Source organism: Centroberyx gerrardi, chromosome 15, assembly GCF_048128805.1.
Source record: "Centroberyx gerrardi isolate f3 chromosome 15, fCenGer3.hap1.cur.20231027, whole genome shotgun sequence".
NCBI lineage: Eukaryota > Metazoa > Chordata > Actinopteri > Beryciformes > Berycidae > Centroberyx > Centroberyx gerrardi.
The window spans coordinates 28,430,994-28,450,920 of NC_136011.1; the positions used below are offsets into that span (position 1 = coordinate 28,430,994).

The following is a 19,927-nucleotide window of genomic DNA, read 5'->3' on the forward strand; positions in this document are numbered from 1 at the left end:
CCCCCGCTGTGGTATCCCAGAGGCCCCTGGGGCACCGGGCTCCTTCCCCTCCAGCCCCACCTCCACAGGAAAGCCCCCAGACCGCCGGCACATACCTCCTCAGCCCCCCCACCCCCACCCCCACCCCCCCTTCTGAGGCCCCTCGCGGCTTCGCCTTACCTCCACCGCAGGCCGCGGAAATACCTGAGCTCCCTGGGTTCGCTCGCCGCTCGTCTGCCTTCCTCTGACCCGAACTCAGCCGGGCCACGACTGGAGCCGCCACCACCTCCTTTTAGACCGTTTTCACAAACAACATGGCTGACATACTTCTACATCATCTCAGCAGGGTACAGATCGGTTCTCACCATCGCCAACGGTGTTGAAAAGCAAACTTTCTGTCGTCTTCTGTCTTTTCAACATCGCTGTCAGTCCATCAGGTCAGATACGGGTCACATGCTATAACAGATATGAACAGTCAGCACAAAAACATCAGATATGAGCAGCAGTTCAGAACAGACCTTTTCCACCAACATGGCCGACGTACTTCCTCTTCCTCTCAGCAGGTTATAGATCAGTTCTCTCCATTTCCAGCAATGGTAAGAAGCATCTTTCTGTCTCCTCCGACTCTGTCATCACTGATTTAGTGTTTCAACACAATACAGCTGTTGACACATCTTTCTGTTTCTGTTAAAAAAACAGATTTGATGGAGGCTCACTAAATGCTGACAGCCCAGATATTAGCGTTAGCCAGTTAGCATTTTGTGAGCGTCGATCGAATCACTTTTTTGCAGTTGCTGTCGTCAACAACAGAAACAGAAAGATCTGTCAGTGAGCAGCTGTGTTGTGTTATAGACTTTGTTGAAACACTGAATCAGTGATCACAGAGTCAGAGGAGACAGAAAGTTGAGTCAGCCATGTTGGTGAAAAGGTTCAGTTCTGACCTGCTGCTCATATCTGTTTTTTTGGGGGCTGACTGCTCAAATCTGTTCTAGGATGTAACTCATATCTGTGACCGTGTATTAGGGCCATTCTAGGTGAAACTTTTTTTTTTACCGCAGCCGGGGAGAGGGAGGTGATATTCCGGGAAAAAACTCAGAATTTCTGAGATAAAGTCCGAAATTTGCGAGAAAAAACGCCTCAAAATTGACAAAAAAAATGAATTTTTTGGAACGCCACACGAGAGTTAGGAGGAGCAACAAGCAGGCATCAAGTTTACTTATCTAGACAATGAAATGAATGAAGTTGAATGAGTCTAATACGCTGTCTGCATATCTGATATGAACTGACAACAATGTTGAAAAGGCAGAAGAGTGACGAGTGTGCGGCTTCTCCCATCTTCTGATGTTTATAACCTGCAAGCACCTCAGCTACAGAGGTGTGTGTTTCTTCTTCTCTTCCTCACTGAAAAGACAGGAGACGTCACATCTGGATCTTCACCTGCTGCTCCTCTGAGAGTGTCGTGACAGAAATGATTTCCCCCGAAAAAACTGTGTCATCGCCTCGCTTTCCTCGGCCTTTCAAACGGCAAAAACGTATTAAAAACATTTCACAGCACGACAAAGAGTGAAAGCAGCCGACCGAGCCTCCTAATCAAACAGGTGTGCGATCTTATCTCAAACCACAAGCGTCCATTGACTTTACCAGGAAGTGTTCAGGCTCTGCATTAGTCCGCTTGTCATTTATCAAACACACTTCCCCTGTCATCACTTCCTTCTGCAGCGGTGAAGAAACACACACACCGAGGACAAACTGAGGACAGGGAAACATCTTTTAGCGGATACAAATTTGAATTGAATAAATGTTTTTTTTTTTGCGGTTTGATGAGAAAACATCAGATCTGAATCAAATGTGAAGGAAAATAAATCCTCAGTGTGAACAGAGGCTCGTTCTGCTGTACAGGGAACCTTCATTTAGATTCCTGTTCTTTTCTAAAAAACCTAATTTGGCTGATGAATTTCAGAATACAGAGAGAGATCTGCGCTCTGTAGAAAAGTGCAGTGATTTAGGAGGATTGTTTCAGGTGTGTGTGTTCAAAAATAACAGACAAAAAGAATCTAACATGAACTGACACACTGATGAAAACGGAATAAATCTACAGTAGGCAGACGTGGTACTTCAGTACAGTTTTGAAGTACTGGCACTTTACATTTATCTGCCGGCTGGAGTTACTAGTTACTTTGCAGAATAAGGTTTTACACGCAAAACATACGATAAGCTCATAAAATATGTTGCATTGTTAGAGTTTAAACTCCCCAACAGTATATGGAGCAGTTAGACCGACAACATTAAAATACTTCTGACAGGTTCATGCTTCAATAATTTAACACTCTGACAGAATGACGACTTTTACTTTGATACTTGAGTACATTTTACTGCTAATACTTCTATACTTTTACTTAAGTAAACTTTTGAATGCAGAACTTTTACTTTAAATGAAGTATTTTCTCATTATGGTGTTGCTACTTTTACTTAAGTAAAGTATTTGAGGACTTTTCCCATCACTGAAAATAGGACGGATTTGGGTTTGGGTCACAAAGTTATAGGCTACCAGGATAAAGATCCCATCATCCAATCACAAGGCAACAGATCAGAAGAAAGCCTATATGTTAGAAATCCAACATGGAGGCCCAGAGAGGAGCGTGAAGCTGAGCGGACGCAGGAGCCGGCGGTCAGAAGTGTTTCCGGCCTGCGGAGCGCTGCGGCGAGGCTTCCTGACCACGTGTTGAAAACCCGCCCAGCGCCGTCTGTCTCTTTATCCAAGAGGAGTGGTTATGACACGGACTATCAAAATAAGAGCGCAGCTTGTGACTGGGTGGTCCGCCGGCCGAGACACTGAGACTGAGACTGAGACTGAGACTGAGACTCAGGAGACGACAAGAATGTGGTCCAAGCTCTCGACTCTCGGCCTCAACACGACGAATTAAAGCTGAATAAAGCAACTTCACATGCTGGCGGCTCCAAAATGGCAGTCAGGCAAATGGTTTGAATTGTGAGGACTTCAATACCCAGAAATCCTGTGTGGTGATGTCAGCAAAGCGGTCTGGTGAATATGGTGAATCTACAGCATTTCAGTTGGTGGAGATGAGACGCTGTCTCAGTCTCAAGTGTTGAGGCACAAGTCTCAAGTCAAGTCCCAAGTCTAAATGTAGAACAGCAAGTCAAGTCAGAACAAATCAAGAGTCCAGTATCAATTTAATATCTTAAAGAAAACTAAATATCTAGGACTTTTCAATGCAATATGGTTTTAATAGGATAAAAACTTGGTAAGAGCATCATGAGTTTGATTTCTAGAATCAGTTTCAACTTCAATAAATTCAATCATTCCATACAAATTCAGAAAACAGAATTTAAATTCAGTCGTCCGCTGGAACAAATCTCATCACTTTCAATCTAAGTCATTTACACAAACACAAGATCTCAAGTCAAGACTTTAGAAACCTTTTCAAGTCATCAAAGTACAAGTCAGAGTCAAGTCCCAAGTCACCAGAACCCAAGTCAAGTCAAGTCTCAAGTCTTCTCTTCATGCATCAAGTCAAGTCTCAAGCTATTAAAACTGTGACTCGAGTCCAAGTCATGTGACTCGAGTCCCCACCTCTGATTTAAAATAATAATTTTTGCACATTTACAGCTTTTTGCATCCTTTTGAGTGTGGAAACCCTTTTATTAAAATTAATATTTAAGCTCCACAGTAACATGACTCTCAGAAAGAAAATGTTTTCATGACTTTTTCATCCTAGCAGGTCAGAGCTGAGATAAAGCCGGAGCAGCAGAGATGGAGAGATCACAAGTCACTGTGAGGCAGATGAACTGAAGGTCTGCAGGTGATTTGCTGGTCGTCAGACTCCCTCTGGTGGGATTAACTGCACACTGCACTACTTTGTCCACAAATAGGGAAATATTTAAAGAAAGTTTTATTTCTTCCCTAACTGGGATCACAGTAGCACCAAAACCTGATGTGTCGGTCATAAATATAAGCCTGGAACTAGTTTTTTCTTCCATTTGTGAGAGCAAGATCCCTTTGCAACTAGATGTGAATCATTTCAATTGTTTATTCCTCATTGCTCAGACTGTACATCTATTTATGCATTTATTTATTTATGTATTTTTGGACAGAAACCCAGGTATCAAAAGCCAAACATTTCAGCTTGACTTAACTCTCAGAAACTAATCCATTCACTAACAAAACACAACAATATTTTGAGAAAATAATTCATTTCTGCTTGTTATTCCTTAAATCACCCCGTAACTTACAATGATAAATAGTATATGATATATAGCTTACGTTATAAAAGTTATGTACAAATTAATAAAATAACATAATTAGAATTATTACAATCAATTAAAAAGAATATCATTATCATGTAATAGTAATATTGATTAATAATGTAGTTATATTATGTAGTTACTCAAATTATTTCAGTCACTCATAATTCTTAAGTGGTCAATATTATGACATCATCAGTTAAAACTTACATTTAAGTGATTATCACTGTAATAATGTGTCATTACTCCATTATCCACCTATTGATTACATCAGCAGGGCTTATTACATTTTCAACTCATTTAGAGGAACATTTTATTACATTTTGATCATCATTACTTATTTTGATACATTATCTGTCAGTTATTACATTATCAGTTGCTACAAAGAGTCAGGAGGTCAAAGGTCAAAGTGCCCAAACAATAGAGGGAACAAATTCCTGGAAGAGATTAAAAAAAAAGTTAGGTTTGTTTTCTTTTTGAGAGCAGAAGAGATGTGATGTGATTCAGAAGGTAAAATGAAACGTGAATTACATCTTAAAAATATGAGATTTCAGCTTTCCTGAAAAGATACGTTTCATTTTTTGCTGTGTTGTAAACTCGTCTGAAACTCCAAGTGTGTTGCATTCGAATCAAAGAGTCAGGAGGCGTCTCTCTGTTTGTGGAGATATTTATTTACACATTTAACTAGTGGCCATTATATACGAAAAGAGGAAACCTTTTTACAGTTTATTTACAGCACCTGTAAGGCATTATGAAAACTGTACATTGAAATCGGACAAGAAAACAAGAAAACGGACATAAAACAAAAAAAAAACTTAATGAATTTACATGAAAGTATAAAATACAACTGAAAGCAATGATACAACTTAAATAAAATGAGTATGCAGGTCAGAGACAAAATGATCCATTCTGAAGGTTTTATCTGACAAAAATGGGACAAAATGTTTCGTTAATCCCGTCCTCCCTCTCTCCCCTGGTGTCTACATATTTCATCAATAATATTTCATCAATAATCTAGGGAGAAAACCAAAATTACAAACCAGAATTACTGTCACTGCCCCCCCTCCCCCTTATGACTGTATTGCACTTTTGTTTCCAAAGCTAGGAGTCGGTGCAGGAGTGAACAAATAAAAACAAAGGATGCATTTTCATTTTCAGCACATCTGGATGTCCAGTTTGAGATTACACACATCTGTGTTACTTTTCAACACGACATACTGTATGTTGGTAAAAACTAGGGTTAGACCGATATGTGTGTGTGGCCGATATCGAGTCAAACTGCCTTAAAGAGCTGCTGACACTAGAGGAATCTCATCCGTCTGGGTGTCAGTGGAGAGTTTTAGTGTCACATGATGCTCTAACTGTTGTTTCAGAGACTTTTCACCCCGACAAGAAGAAAAGTCTGTTGGAAACTCATCATACTTGTAATTCTCTGGCATGAAAATGCTCAAATTTAAAGATACTGAATATCGGCACACAATATCTATCAGTCTGAAAACATCAGCATCAGTATTGGCCTTCAAAAACCCATATCAGTCGAACACTAACTGTGATTATTTGGAAATGAATGACACCTACTTTTAAAAATGTTTGCTGACATTAAAGTAAAATACTTAGGCTGCTATTAAAGTTAAGAGTCAATTAAACAGCTGTTTTTGAGGACAAAATCATGTGTTTTTGACTGATGGCAAAATTTTCCCACAATGGCTATTTACAGTATATATTGAAAAGCAACAGGTCAATTATGCGTTGCTCCCAAACCCACGGATGTGCTGAAAACCACACATTATTTCTGAGGAGTTTTGATTTTAAAAAGTGAACAAAAATCAACTTTCTCGCCTCTGACTCTCTTTCCCAGAATCCCATGCAGCAGCTCTGACTTCACTCAGTTACATGACAAGAGTCTGGTTTGCGTCAGGAGACCAGACTTCTGTCACAGACTAAAAACCATCGGATGTAAACTGGATCAGGACGAGTCTGTGTGTCTGTTTATAACTGGAGTTCATTACTGAGCGTCACTGCACTCGGGATAATTAATTAGTGTACCTGCAAAACACAACAGACCATGTTCACAAAGTGCTGAGTTCAGATGACAGATGTGATTCGTTATGAAATACTGATCCTGTATCAGCACTACAAGCACATGGATCCACTGGAGGAGTTTTAATGTTTTGTGTTGAATGAAAAAGAGTTTGTTTAGGAGAACCAGACAGAGGGAGTTTTCACTACTTTGGAACATAATATTGGTCATTTTCCACACTCTTACAAACGCTGTATTGTTTCTGACTCAACACATGGATGTGATGTGAGGAAAAACAACATTTTTTTTAGGCGTTTAGCTAATCCAGACGGACTTGGAGTGAGTGAGCAGGTCGGTCACCTTTTTGTTACGGGACCGTCTCTCACAGTGTGCGTTAACTAGTGCTCAGTACATCCTGCTGTATTTCAGGACAGGGTTTTAAGAATGTATGATCAAGAAAATGAGAAGAAACTTTGCTTACTTTCAATTAATTAAAACCTTTTTTATTGAGAAAACGTTTGTCTTGCTGCCTTCCTCAGATAAATTCCTAAATACCTGAGAAAAGTCACAAGACTGAATCATTTTATGTGTATTCTCAATAAAAGATAGCAGAGCCAGTGTGTGGGAATACCTGATCTCCACCAACAATACTCTGTTTTAATGTTTTAAAAAAAACTGTAAAGCAACATTCAGCGAGCCAACTTGTACTTTTACTGCAAAAAAAAGTGTTTTTTTTGCAGTACAAATACAAGTTGGCAGGTTTTTGTGCTTATTTTGTAGTAAAATAAGAACTTTCACTGAATCCAAGCCTCTACTCGAAGCCATTTTGTGAACATGGCCGACTGTGTGTTCATACAAACAAGGACACGTAAAACACACATTCTGTACAAACGCATACGGATGCCGAGCTCCGCCCCGACGCAACACTGCTGCCAACGGATTCGCCAACTTTGACCTGAATGTTGACTTGTACACACACACACACACACACACACACACACACACAGGTTTACGAGTTACCAGTTAAGTCATGGAGTCGTTTGGTTTGACACTAGTGTGATGCAGAGAAACTCACCAGAGGAGAAGAAGCAACCTTAAAACCTAAATGTTAAAATCTTCCCTCTATCTCAACCTGGCAGCTCTTTCCTGGGAAAGGAATCAACAGAAGAAGAAGAACTGGGTAGTTAGCATGAGCAGCGATAGCCACCATGGCTGAACAGACAGAGAGAAGAGAAACTCAAACTGCATCGACAAGAAAATCCAAGCTCCGCCCACACACTGTTTGATTGACAGGTGATCTGTGGGAAGAGCGGTGCAGAAACACCACAGTGAGGCTGAGGGACAAAGATGGAGGCTAAAAACAAACGAGAATCTTGTGGATCACCTCTTTAAAAATCTGTGCAAAGTAAATAAACAAAATCCCCTTTCCTCTCCAGCTTTCCCTCTTCTTCTTCTTCTTCTTCCTCTTTACTACCTCAACTCCCTCCTTCTCTTCTTCTATCTATCCAGGTTTGCTCATCGCCCCCCGGTGAGTTTTCTGCCTTAACAACCAACAGGTTCACAGAAAGACTGCAGTCAGATTAAAGTACAGAGAGGCAACACTGACACAACACTACAGACTGGCTGCTTGGTCCACATTAAGGCCCACTCATTTGCTTTTATGTGTGTGTGTGTGTGTGTGTGTAGTGTGAGAGTTTGTCTAGGAAAGTCTTCATCAGTAGTGTGTGTGTGTGTGTGTGTGGACATGGAGAGGTAGGGATGAGATGGAGATGAAGCTTACATGTATAGTGTGTGTATGCAAAACCAAAGGAGTGTTAGAACAGAAAGTGAGAGGAGAAGATGGAGGTAAAGCACTGACCGGCCTGGAGACCTGAACGCACACACACACACACACACACACAATAATCACCAATTAATTACTGATAGCGTACAGTCAGGGTGTAAATATCAGGACAGGGAGGAGAACTTGGTCTTTGCTGCTGCTGTCATCGTTTTACTGGAGCGATAAGAGATAATGTAATTATAAATGTTCTGTGTTTTTCATTCTCTTAAAGCCATTCTGATCTAAAGGTTTCTGCTTAAATGCTTGAAATGAGTTTCTTAGACAAATATAAATAGTGAAGTTGATCCTATGTATGAATTTCTTTCCAAAGCCTTTGCCTTTCCATCAAGGCAAAGAATCTAAAATATAAGATAGTTTTGATTTAACACTTTTTTTGGTCGCTGCATAATTCCATTTGTGTTATTTCATAGTTTTGATGTCTTTTATTCTGAAATGTGGAAAATAGTAAAAATAAAGAAAGATGCGGTGTGTCCACACTTTTGACTGGTAGTGTAGATTTATATTATTTATTATTTTTATAATCACTCTACTCTCTTGTATTTGTGAATGTAAACTTGTTTTATCTGACATTTTATCTGATGAACTTGGTGTTTTTTTTATCACCTTTTGTTTTGATCTGTATGTTTGAAGCACTTTTGTTTCGAAAAGTGCTATATAAGTAAAGTATTATTATTATTATTGTTGTTATTCATGTTAATTTCAAGCACTGTGGCTCAAGGGAAGGGCTGAACCAGAAAGAGATCAGCTCCTTAAAGAGGTAAATAAAGGTAAATAAAGGTAATAGATTACTTAATGCCCCTTTAATTCAGTTTGAAGCCCTGTGTAGTTTTAGGAGCGAGGTTTGCATCTCTGAAAGCCAAAATGTTTTTGATGTAGTATATAAAGAGCTGTGAGAGGAAAACTGGATCCCAGGAAGTCTGTTTGAAAGCTGCGGTGGTCCTACTGCACATTTACAGAACAAATATCTCCTCGGTTTACTATCTTCTTGCTTCACTTTGTTTGTTTCCAAATTATTTTTATGTATTACTTTGACCCAAACAACATCCACGGGCCTGTACAGACCCATTATCAAAAGCTGACACTCTTTTCTTTTAGCTCCTCTTCATCTTTTGATATAAAATCCACGTCACACTGGAGATGAATCACCAGCAGAAAAGGCCAAAATTCATTCACTGTCCCAAAATGTAAGTTACAGGTCGACTGTAGTGAACAGTGAGGTCAGAGCAAACAGACCGGGGGAGAAACCAGACCACCAGACACCAGCTGAGAGCTGACAGGTTTATCTACTCTACCAGGGACTCGTCTACTATAAAACCTCTAAAATTCATCTGGTAAAATACTGAACGCGACTTTATGAATTGATGCATCCATCCATCACTGCAGCCGGTGGATGATAAACTTAAAATCTTTCATTTCATCCTGATCTTGGCCTGATCTGTGATCAAGTGCCCACAGTTGCTAATGCTAATGCCATGTTGTGACGCGCCTGTGCCACGCCCAACCAAATTCTCGGAAAAATAATCTGAAAAATTAACATCTTCAACGCCAACTTTTCAGAACCTAAAGGAAAACAGTCTTAATTTTAGATTGATGAACATGGAATTTTGTTTAAATTATTCAACACATTTAGAAAAGGCTTCTTGAGCCCAAAGGTCACGACATCTTCTCAGTCTACAGTGAGCCATGGAACACTTTGATTCCCATAAAAACATAAAAATCACCAGATTTGAAGTTACAAGATTTTCACCTGACAACATGTTACTAAATGAATAAAGGTTTCTCCGATTACAATTTTAGCCATTAGTCTTCTCATAATTGATAAGAATCACCGATCATACTTTTTTTTATTCCTTGGTAATGATTAGCGATACTACATTGTACAAAATGCCCAACAGATTCAGAGGTCAAGATGAATTTGCACAATATCGACTTCCTCAGACTATAATCCTGTCCACATTTTTGTATTTGGGATCCAGTCCCACTCAAACGTCCCATATATCTATTTTAATGCTTACGGATGGCAATAAAAAAAAAGCTAGGACTTAATCGGGAGGTTAAGTGGAAGGCTAGCTCATTAGCTACAGCCGGTATACAAGCATCAGCCATGCTAGCGCAGGTTCCCATTCATGTTGGATCCGGGGCTTCGTACAAGCAGCTTAACACACAAAGGATAATATTGTGAAATCCAAACCACAAGGATCTACATAATAATTAAACCGCAAAGGTCAATTTTGAAACCTTTAGAAAAACGTTAGCACCGTAATTAGAGTTGGAGTCTATGAGAATTATACTGGACTTGATGCTCTATTAGTGCCGAAAAGCTGAGCACAGACTCTCTGTCTGGGGCAGCGGCTCTTAAACCTTTAAGTCTAAGACCCAAATCTAATGCAGTAATTTCGTCTCACCCATAAGACCCGGTCTAATGAAATAGACTAGTGCTCTAGTCATGTGGACCCACCAGAAACTGGTCTGCGACCCAGTTTGTGTCCCAGCCAGGGGAAATTACCATCAGCCAAATGCTGGTCAGTTTTGATTGGCTGTCAGTCCGTCTGCCCTCCCAGCTGATGGAGTAACACACCACATCATGTAGAAGTCCTGTTCTAGTCTAGAAATCTAGTTGGCTGGTAAAATATCGAAACACTTCCAAAAAGTAATTTGTCTGGTGAAATACTGGAAACAGCTGTTGAATTTTGGAATCAACCACTTTGGTGTCCCGCCCTGGTCCCGACCCACATGTTAAGAAACTCTGGAGCATCTTCTCGCTCCTCCGCCAAGCTAGCAGCAGGTCCAGGTTAACGCTCGCCTCGCCCTGCGGGTCCAGCACTGCTCCTGGGGTCTGGAGCGTCTGGAAACCAGCTAGCTTTCACATTAGCTTCACCCTTCATGGCTGGCTTGCGTTTGCTTCAAGCTTCATAGCTAGCCTCTCTACTGAGATTTTAAACTTCAAGGCTTGCCAACTTTAGCTTCAGGCTATGTAGCTTCAAGCTCCACAGCTAGCCTCTGATGTCAGCTTCAACACCAACATGGCCGGCTCGCGTTACCTTTGAAGTTCATGGCGGGCTAGCATTAGCTTCAACCTTCGCAGCTAGCCGTTTAACATTAGTTCCGAGCAAGATGGCTTCCAGGTTAGCTAGTGTTAGCTTCTCAAGGCTGGGCTGCTGCTTTTGTCCGTCTCTTTATTTCCATCCTTCATCAATGCAGAAAACACCTGATGGAAAACAGAGAATAAATGAACATTAGATTCATTGCATCTCGTTTGTAAGTATAATACAAAAAAAAAAAAAAAAAATCTATGTGAATGCTGTAAATGTGACAGTAGGCAGTAAGCTAGGCTAGGGTTAGCATGGTTTTATCACTAAGATTATCTCCCCAGTCCATATAAAGTTTGTGTATACATTCTTGAAGAAATCCATGCACATATAAAAATAAAATAAAAAGTTTTTCAAATATGACTATGACTTTTTCTCAAAATTTTATAACATATTGTAATAAAAATACAAATTTTTCTTTAGTTCGAACATATGTAAAACATGTAGCTATCACAGCTGTGAGTCCTTCGAACAGCAGCTCAGTCAGTGTTATGCTGCATTCCAGAGATGTCGGAAAAGTGGGAAATTCTGACTTCCTAGTAGGAAACACACAACGGCACGGCTCTTCAAATCAGAATTCAATCAAGTGGGAAACTCAGATTTCTCAACCCCCGAAGTTTCCAAGATGTAGTTATCAGACGTCGCGTCAACATGGCGGCATACACTGTAAACACTACCATCATCAAAATACACTGAAGTTCAGTTTTCAGCATCGCAAGGCCTCAAATCTATCAAAACACCTGTATGGTAAATAGTTAACATCCATTTGACATGTAAAGCTGCACTTACAGTTGCTAATGTTCTACGCTAACTAGCTAGAAAGCATTTTAAAATATCATTCAAATTACATTAGCTGTGAGAATTTCTAACTACCGACGCAGCACTAAGTCTTCAGTGATTCAGAATATAAACATTTAGCCAGTAGTACACTAACTCTGCTCTAATGTAACTAATAATACTGTAACTAAATCCTCCACTCCTCCGAAACCCTCAGGACGTCCCGGTCGAACCCTGACCTGTGCCCAGCGCCGGTTTCTGCTGATCATGTGTGTGTTGGCCATGGAGGTGAAGAGCGTGTGCGCCGGCAGGTCCTCCGGCAGCCGCGTGAGGAACTGGGCGATGTGGATGAAGTCCATCTGCAGCAGGACGTCCTCGTACAGACGCAGGATCCCCAGACCGGTCCGGAACAAACTCTCCTCCCCGTCCCGGCAGAAGACGTCCCACACCCGACAGGCGACGTCCAGAGGGAGAGACTTACTGTACAGAGTGAAGATCCTGCACAGAGAGAGGCAAACATATATGTGAAATATGTCTGTACACTGCACGTCAAAAGTTTGAACACACCACATTTTTCTTTATTTTTACTATTTTCCACATTTTAGAATAACAATAAAGACATCGAAACTATGAAATAACACAAATGGAATTATGCAGTGACCAAAAAAGTGTTAAACAAATCAAAACTATCTTATATTTTAGATTCTTTGCCTTGATGGAAAGGCAAAGGCTTTGGAAAGAAATTCATACATAGGATCAACTTCACTATTTATATTTGTCTAAGAAACTCATTTCAAGCATTTAAGCAGAAGCCTTTAGATCAGAATGGCTTTAAGAGAATGAAAAACACAGAACATTCAGTCAGGTGACTGGTAGTGTGTGATATATGCGCTTGGCAGCATTAAGTCTTGATTTGAAAACTCAGCGAGAACCGGCAGCTTCGTGCATCACGGCACCGAAATTAATCCAAAACAGAAATTTACTGTTAATTTACGGGAAAGACTGGATCGTCTTAGTCAGGCGTTTTCTCTGCTGCGACTCACCAGTCGATCAGATAGAGGTCGGGGGTCAGGTTGTTGGTCAGGAAGTGGCTGAAGAGACGAGGCAGGTTCTCCTCGAAGAAAACCTCGAAGGCTGCAAAATACTTCAACATCTGATGGGGAGAGGGGAGAGGGGGGCGGGGGGGGATGAGAGAAAAAGAAAGAGAGAGAAGGATAGAGAGACCATCAGACGAGGCTGTTCCCCACGGTAAATAGACAAGCAACTTACAATCAAATAATTAAGTTAGTTAGTGACTGTGTGTGTGCCCACATGCAGTTGTGTGGGTATCTATGTGTCTAAGTGAATGTGTGTTCTCTGTGTGTGTGTGTATGCATGTGTGTGTCCTGTCTATGTATAAATATATGCGCATACGTGTGTGTGTGTACCTGTATGACTATTTCTGTGTGTATGTATGAGTATGTATGTGTGCGTCTATGTGCCTGTGTCGCTGTGTGTGCTTATGTTTGTATGCCTGTGTTTACATGCCTGTATGCCTGTGTGTGTGTGTGTGTGTGTGTGTGTGTGTGTGTGTGTACCAGCTCGTGGTCCACTCTGAAGAAGGCCATCTGACAGGGTTTATTGAGCAGGTTGGCGAAGGTGATGAAGGCGTCGGCCTCCTCCAGGTTCAGGATCAGCACAGCAGCGATGAACGACATGCCCTGCACCTGAAAACACACCAAACACACACACACACACACCCCAGGTCAGCCTGATACACACACACACACCGACCCTGGACAACTCTGCTAATGTAATGTGTGTGTGTGTGTGTGACGAGGAGATGCTATTCCGTTTAAAAGCTGAAATCCAGTTTAGAAATAGAGGTGTGATTTACAGTGTTTGTTTCAACACAGATCCAAATCATGTTGTAGTGTGTGTGTGTGTGTGTGTGTGTGTGTGTATGTGTGTGTGTGTGTGTGTGTGTGTGTGTGTGTGTGTGTGCAACTGAGAGAGAGTGGAGAGGTGACTTTCAAGCTCAATAGAAGACTTTTTAAGCCCATTTGCCAGGTAGAATGAAATATAAAACCAATTTCACACTTGAAAAAACATGTGAAAGGCTCATGACCGGCTGTCTGCAACTTTATTCAAGTTAAATGTCCGACTTTTTAATACGCACACATTCTCTTATGTGTGTCTGTACTTTATTTATTCATTATAACTGTCTCAATATAATATATATATATGTTAAAGGATCCTGGCAATTTTTTTTCATCTGCTCATACGTCAATATATTGAGATAAACATGAGAGGAAAAACAAATAACTTTAGACGAAACGTGGATTGATATTTGGATCCGCCAAGGGAACACAATTTATTTTCTGTTGTTTATCTTCCATAATGTGTGCATGTGGAGTGTGTGTGTGTGTGTGTGTGTGTGTGTGGGTGTGTGTGTGACTCACATAGCCAATGTCAGGCCTGTAGCAGGTATAAGCTCCTAATACACTGTGGAGGAGATCGTGGTAGGGACCGCCCTGCAGGGAGGAAGGAGACAAGGAAGGAAGGAATGAAGGAATGAAGGAAGGAGGGATAGACAGAGAGAGAGAGAGAGAGAGAGAGAGAGAGAGAGAGGAAGAAAGGGAAAGGAAAAAACAGAGGGAGGATGGATTGAGGAATAGAGAGAAAAAGATGAAAAGAGGAGATAGGGATAGAGAGAGAGAGACCATACAGAAGATTAAATACCGCAACAGATTTCACTATGAATACAAATGCACTCCCTCTCTTTCTGTACATGTACACACACACACACACACACACACACACACAGTTACCTTCTGGAAGATGAAGAGGGAGGGGAAGGTTCTGGAGATGTCCAGTTTAATGAGATCCAGACTGGACTCTCTGTCAGCCAGAGACGCTCCGCAGTCTGACAGCAAAACACACAGGAGACGCGTTTAAAGGGACATTTCACTGATTATTCACCTCGGATGTTTATCTATTTTATAACCTTTAAGACTGAGCACTAAGCTATTTTTCAGCGATGCTTCACACACATTCACACAAAGATTTACGCTACTTAGTCTTTATTTAATTCACATGATGTAGAGTTATTGTTCATTCAGTTTGTTTTGATTCTGGTACAATAAAGGTTAAATAAAGTGTTGAAACTACTGTTTTGATGGGAGTGAGGTGACATTATAACGACGATTTGTATTCTCACAACTAACATGTATTTTTTTAATTTTGTAAAAATAAATTATTGTAATTTTTTGGGGGATTTCCTACATTTGAAGTGCCTCGGTTTAAAAGTGGAGGGCTCAATTCAGACCTGGAAATTCATGCTGAGAAATGAATTATCTAATTAAGTGATTTGATTTGCTGTGGGTGTCGGTTCCTGTCATGTCGTACCGCTCTCGCTGTCGTTGACTGAACTGGTTTCACTGTAACTCCTCCACTTCTCCTTGGCTCTGGACAGGAAGATCTCATACAGCTCTGTAGAAAAGATACAAACACATGAAGACAGATTAGATATTCGCTCTGACACACAACACAAGACAGAAACAACAGCCATTCTGCATCGTTTTCGACTGGGGGATCTCACACAGCTCTGTAGAAAACATACAAATATATAAAGATTAGGTATTAGCTCTGAAATAAAACACAAATCAGACGTGACAGTCATTCTCTATCTTTCTGGACATGAGGATCTCATAGCTCTGTAGAAAAGATACAAATATATTAAGATTAAGTATTTCAGACACAAATCAGATGTGACTTCTTAGGATTATACAGCTCCATAGTAGGACACAGAAATACAAAAGATAGATCAGGCTTTAGCTTTAAAATATGACACAAAAATGACAGAGGGATGCAGATACATGTAACCATTTTACATTTGTTTGCCATTTCTCTGATACTCCAGCTTAGAATAAGGTCAACAGTAGAATAAGCTTCAATTCCTAGATCACCAACGTTACAAGCAACCAATAGCAAGGAGGCCAAAGGTCAGAGGTCACAGCACCCAGACAGTAACCCTTGTTTTTTTTAAACATACCTATTCCCCTAAGTTCATACTGGCTCTCTCTAATTTCAAACAACCTCTGAATACTGTTAGGAAGTAAGTTATTTTGTGCTTTGTACATTATCTGTGCAGTTTTAAGATCAACTAGATCACAAAATTTTAAAGCATGTAAGTTAGTAAAAAGTGCGTTGGTTGGTTCATAATAATTCCTTTTTGCAACTTCATTTTGTTGTCAGTGTCCCTTTATGTTACCTCCCTCCGAGCCGGGGTCGTAACAGTGTGTGCATGTGTGTGTGTGTGTGTGTGTGTGCTGGTTTACTATATTTCATCTACCAAACAACAGTGGCTGGTGGATGAGAAAATCAACAAATTTACCTGCAAAATTGATGTTTAGAATAGAAAAGAACACAGAATTTAATAGAAAAGTCTTAGCTGGCAGTGTGTGTGTGTGTCTGTGTGATTAATGGGTTCTGTAGCACTGTGTGTGTGTATATATCGGTGTATTGTTGGGGTCAGTGTGTGTGTGTGTGTGTGTGTGTACCTGGTGTGATGTTGAGCTCGTTGCCGATGGCCAGGCTCCACACTCTTCCTCTGACGCTGGGAGGAAGACCCTGCCACCACAGCTCCCTCACCCGTCGCGTCGCCTTCCTGCACACACACACACACACACACACACACACACACCTCTATTACTCATTTATCACTCGTAAACGAGTTCACACACACACATCACCGGTCACTGGTAAAAATGTTAAACTCAATGAATAACGAGAATGAAAGAGTTGCAGTGCTTATGGCTTAGTGCGCAGTGAACTGTCTCTCTCTCTCTCTCACACACACACACACACACACACACACACACACACACACACACACACACACACACAGAGCCATGCAGACGTACACGGTGTCCCAGTGCGGCAGGATGTCGTTGTTCCAGATCACCATGGCGTGGGAGATACTCTCCTCCTGCCTGAACCTCTCCTTCATCTGACGCTTCTTCTTCTGGGCTTCCTTCAACTCTGATAGACAGAGGGAGAGAGGGAGAGAGAGAGAGAGAGAGAGAGAGAGAGAGAGAGAGAGAGAGAGAGATGGCAGCATATTTATATACACTCTTACCCAGAGTAACTTACGATCAGGATCCAAAAAAACACCCACCAAGTGCCAAATCAGTGAGTAAAATTAGTCTTTGGCTGGTAAGTTTTAGACAGTAACATTTAAACGCTTCATTATATTCAGTCTTTGGCCTTTGCCTGATCTCAAACTTTGTCCCTGCTGGCCACCGTACACTCTCTCTGACCATGAGCCAATCAAATCAAGGCAGAACAACAGCTCTGTATCAAACAGGCTCCTGATTGGCTGCCTGTTACGTTGACGCTCTACACAAAGCAATAGCGTCTAAATTGTCCACCTAATGTTAATGGAAACTTTATGTCGTTCCCATGCGGCAACACACAGCTGGAGAGGCCACTGGAGAGGAAAAATGAAGATAAAGACAAAAACATTGGCTGTTAATGGGCAGGTTTTAAATTAAAACTAAATCTGCTCTAAATCTCTTCAATGATTGTTTTAAACGGGACCTTCTACACGATGGCATTGTAAACAGGTAGGGTGAAATTTTTCTACAAAAAATGCACATTAATTATTACATTATTCGTGGCAGGTAATTTTGTTTTTGTTGATCAGCAGGTGAGCCAAGAAGTTAACTTTGTACACTGCTTACAACTGACACTAGAGCAACTGTGTGTGTGTGTGTGTGTGTGTGTGTGTGTGTGTGTGTGTGTACCTCTCCTCTTGGCTCCTGCCACCATCTCCTCATACTCCAGTTTGTGTCTCTGGGTTTCCTCCAGGGATTTGGCTGGCAGGTTCCTGACAGACAGACAGACAGGCAGAGAGAGAGAGAAGACAGACAGGCAGAGAGAGAGAGAAGACAGACAGGCAGAGAGAGAGAGAGAGAGAGAGAGAGAGAGATGGCAGACAGACAGACGCACACGCACAGTCATTTTACATTTTTATATTTCAGGCGTTTATCCAGACTGACTCAGCATCTCTTTTTAGCTAGCATCACTTAACACATGCTCGTTGTTGCTAAGCGACTACTAACAACCTGTTTGAAATGCAGGACTCTTTTATTATTATTATTATTAAAAGTTGAAATATCTTTAACTTCTAGCACTCGCCATTCTGAGCGCTAAAATCATGCCAAGCTCTCAGGAACACAAAGTACCACCTGCCTTTCATTCAAAATGTTGTTTTTGTTATGGTACTGATGCATTGTGGGAGATGCTGTTTTGTGTGATTGACCTGTCCTTCAATATTACAGCAATGTTGGAGAAATGCACTATGGGAGATGATGTTTTCTGTGGTTCTGTTCAACTGATATGGGTTTTGGAAGGCCGATATTGATATTTTTGGACTGAAGCTGCCGATAGCTGATATTCAATATCTTTAAATTTGATAATTTTCGTGCCAAAAACTCCAAGTATCCAATGTTTCCCCCAAGAATATTGTTCTTATCAGGGTGGAAAAGCCTCTGAAACAGCATTTAGATTCATGTGTACTTGTGTGAAATCTAATGTCTCAGAATCAGTTCAGGTTAAGGTCTTCCCATAGACAACCAGTGTAGTATTGATCAATTCTACAATAAATATATGATCAATCAAACTGCATCATATCAGAGGTGGACGTCACTGACTGGCCCGTGTCTGATTCATAGTAAACAGGAAGCATCAGCTCAGTATATCAGGCTGAAGCGACTCACGGCGGCCGGTCCTCCAGTATGAGAGCGGTGGTGGAGAGAGGCTCGAACTCCAGGTTCTTCCTCCTGCCTGCAGCCGGGGGGCGCTGCGGGCCGGGGGACACCGCCGGGTCCTGCACCTCCTCCTCCTGTGGAGAGAAGAAGAAGAGAAGAGGCTTGTTGGAATAGAGCGGCAGAAACCACGGGTGAAGTCTGAAGCCAATACGGAAGTGGCAGCAGCAGCAGTTCCTCTAATGTCCGGCTCCAAAAAGACTCCAAACCGCCCGACTCCATGAAGTCAACGGACCACAACCCAACTTCCAAGTCAATATACTTTTTCCACAAGAAACTGAGGTTTTTGCCTCAGTAGCTAATTTCACTTCTTCTAATGTGGTTATAACGGTTATAAAACGGTGACTAGTGATCAACTAGTGATTGACGGGTCGTTAATTATGGACCAATAGCAGGCAGAGCTGCGGCTCTGTGGACGACCCACAGCTTCGCTTTGGCTGCTCCGGCTCCAAAAAATGGCGAAAAAATGTGGTCAACATGGCGGCGATTGTAAACCCAATCTCCAGGCTTCAAAACGGCCCTTCAGAAGACAGCGGGTGACGTCACACTCACTACTCCATCTGTTTTACAGTCTGTGTTCAGACTCCAACCTCTACCAGGCTTCATAGAGAAACCCTGTTAAATCTCCCTTTCCATTTCAAGTAAAAGGGGCAGAGAGAAAGCAAAGGAAGCAGATGACCAATCAGAATCAAACAAAGAAGCTTTTCCCACAGCCTACTAGCAACATGCTAACACATCTAACTGCTGTAAACAGCTTCTGTAAAGGTTCATCTCTGTGATCTGATGTCAGCACAAACTGAGGCAGACAGAGTCCAAACTGACATCTGCATTAAAACCACAAACTCAGCTGACTGGTCTTCTCCTGACAGGAGGTTCAATACAGCGGCACAAAACTAAAATGCTGCTCGTGGTGACGTCATCTCTCTGTGACTGGGGTCGCTGATTGACATTCTTGTGTAGCCAATGAAAATACCGGAGTGCCGGAGCCTCGCGTTCAACCAGGAAGCGTTGACTGCGAGGAACAGGGGGGAAGGTGATTCCCAGAGCCAAAGAGACATTTGGGGAAAATGTTGGATTTCTAGTTGGACTCTGAACTTCATAATGTATGCAGGGAGAATATAAAGCAGAGAGTGTGTAGTTGTAGCTC

The 19,927-nt window shown here is 41.4% G+C and overlaps 2 protein-coding genes across 2 annotated transcripts in view; both read right to left on the minus strand.

The window, feature by feature from the left end:
* Nucleotides 1-19,927, minus strand: part of slc22a15 (solute carrier family 22 member 15) — a 438,052-nt gene that overhangs the window by 378,920 nt on the left and 39,205 nt on the right. The gene's annotated exons all lie outside the window — the stretch shown is intronic.
* LOC139917832 (TBC1 domain family member 12-like) overlaps nt 10,087-19,927 on the minus strand; it is a 32,266-nt gene continuing 22,425 nt past the window's right edge. Inside the window, exons 3-13 of the mRNA XM_078288775.1 lie at nt 18,733-18,854; nt 17,758-17,840; nt 16,876-16,993; nt 16,513-16,619; nt 15,359-15,442; nt 14,782-14,876; nt 14,413-14,484; nt 13,549-13,677; nt 13,015-13,124; nt 12,211-12,469; nt 10,087-11,313 (exon numbers count right to left, since the gene is read on the minus strand). Coding sequence (XP_078144901.1) covers nt 11,242-11,313; nt 12,211-12,469; nt 13,015-13,124; nt 13,549-13,677; nt 14,413-14,484; nt 14,782-14,876; nt 15,359-15,442; nt 16,513-16,619; nt 16,876-16,993; nt 17,758-17,840; nt 18,733-18,854 — 1,251 coding nt within the window. The 3' untranslated portion in view covers nt 10,087-11,241. The remainder of the gene's footprint in view (nt 11,314-12,210; nt 12,470-13,014; nt 13,125-13,548; nt 13,678-14,412; nt 14,485-14,781; nt 14,877-15,358; nt 15,443-16,512; nt 16,620-16,875; nt 16,994-17,757; nt 17,841-18,732; nt 18,855-19,927) is intronic.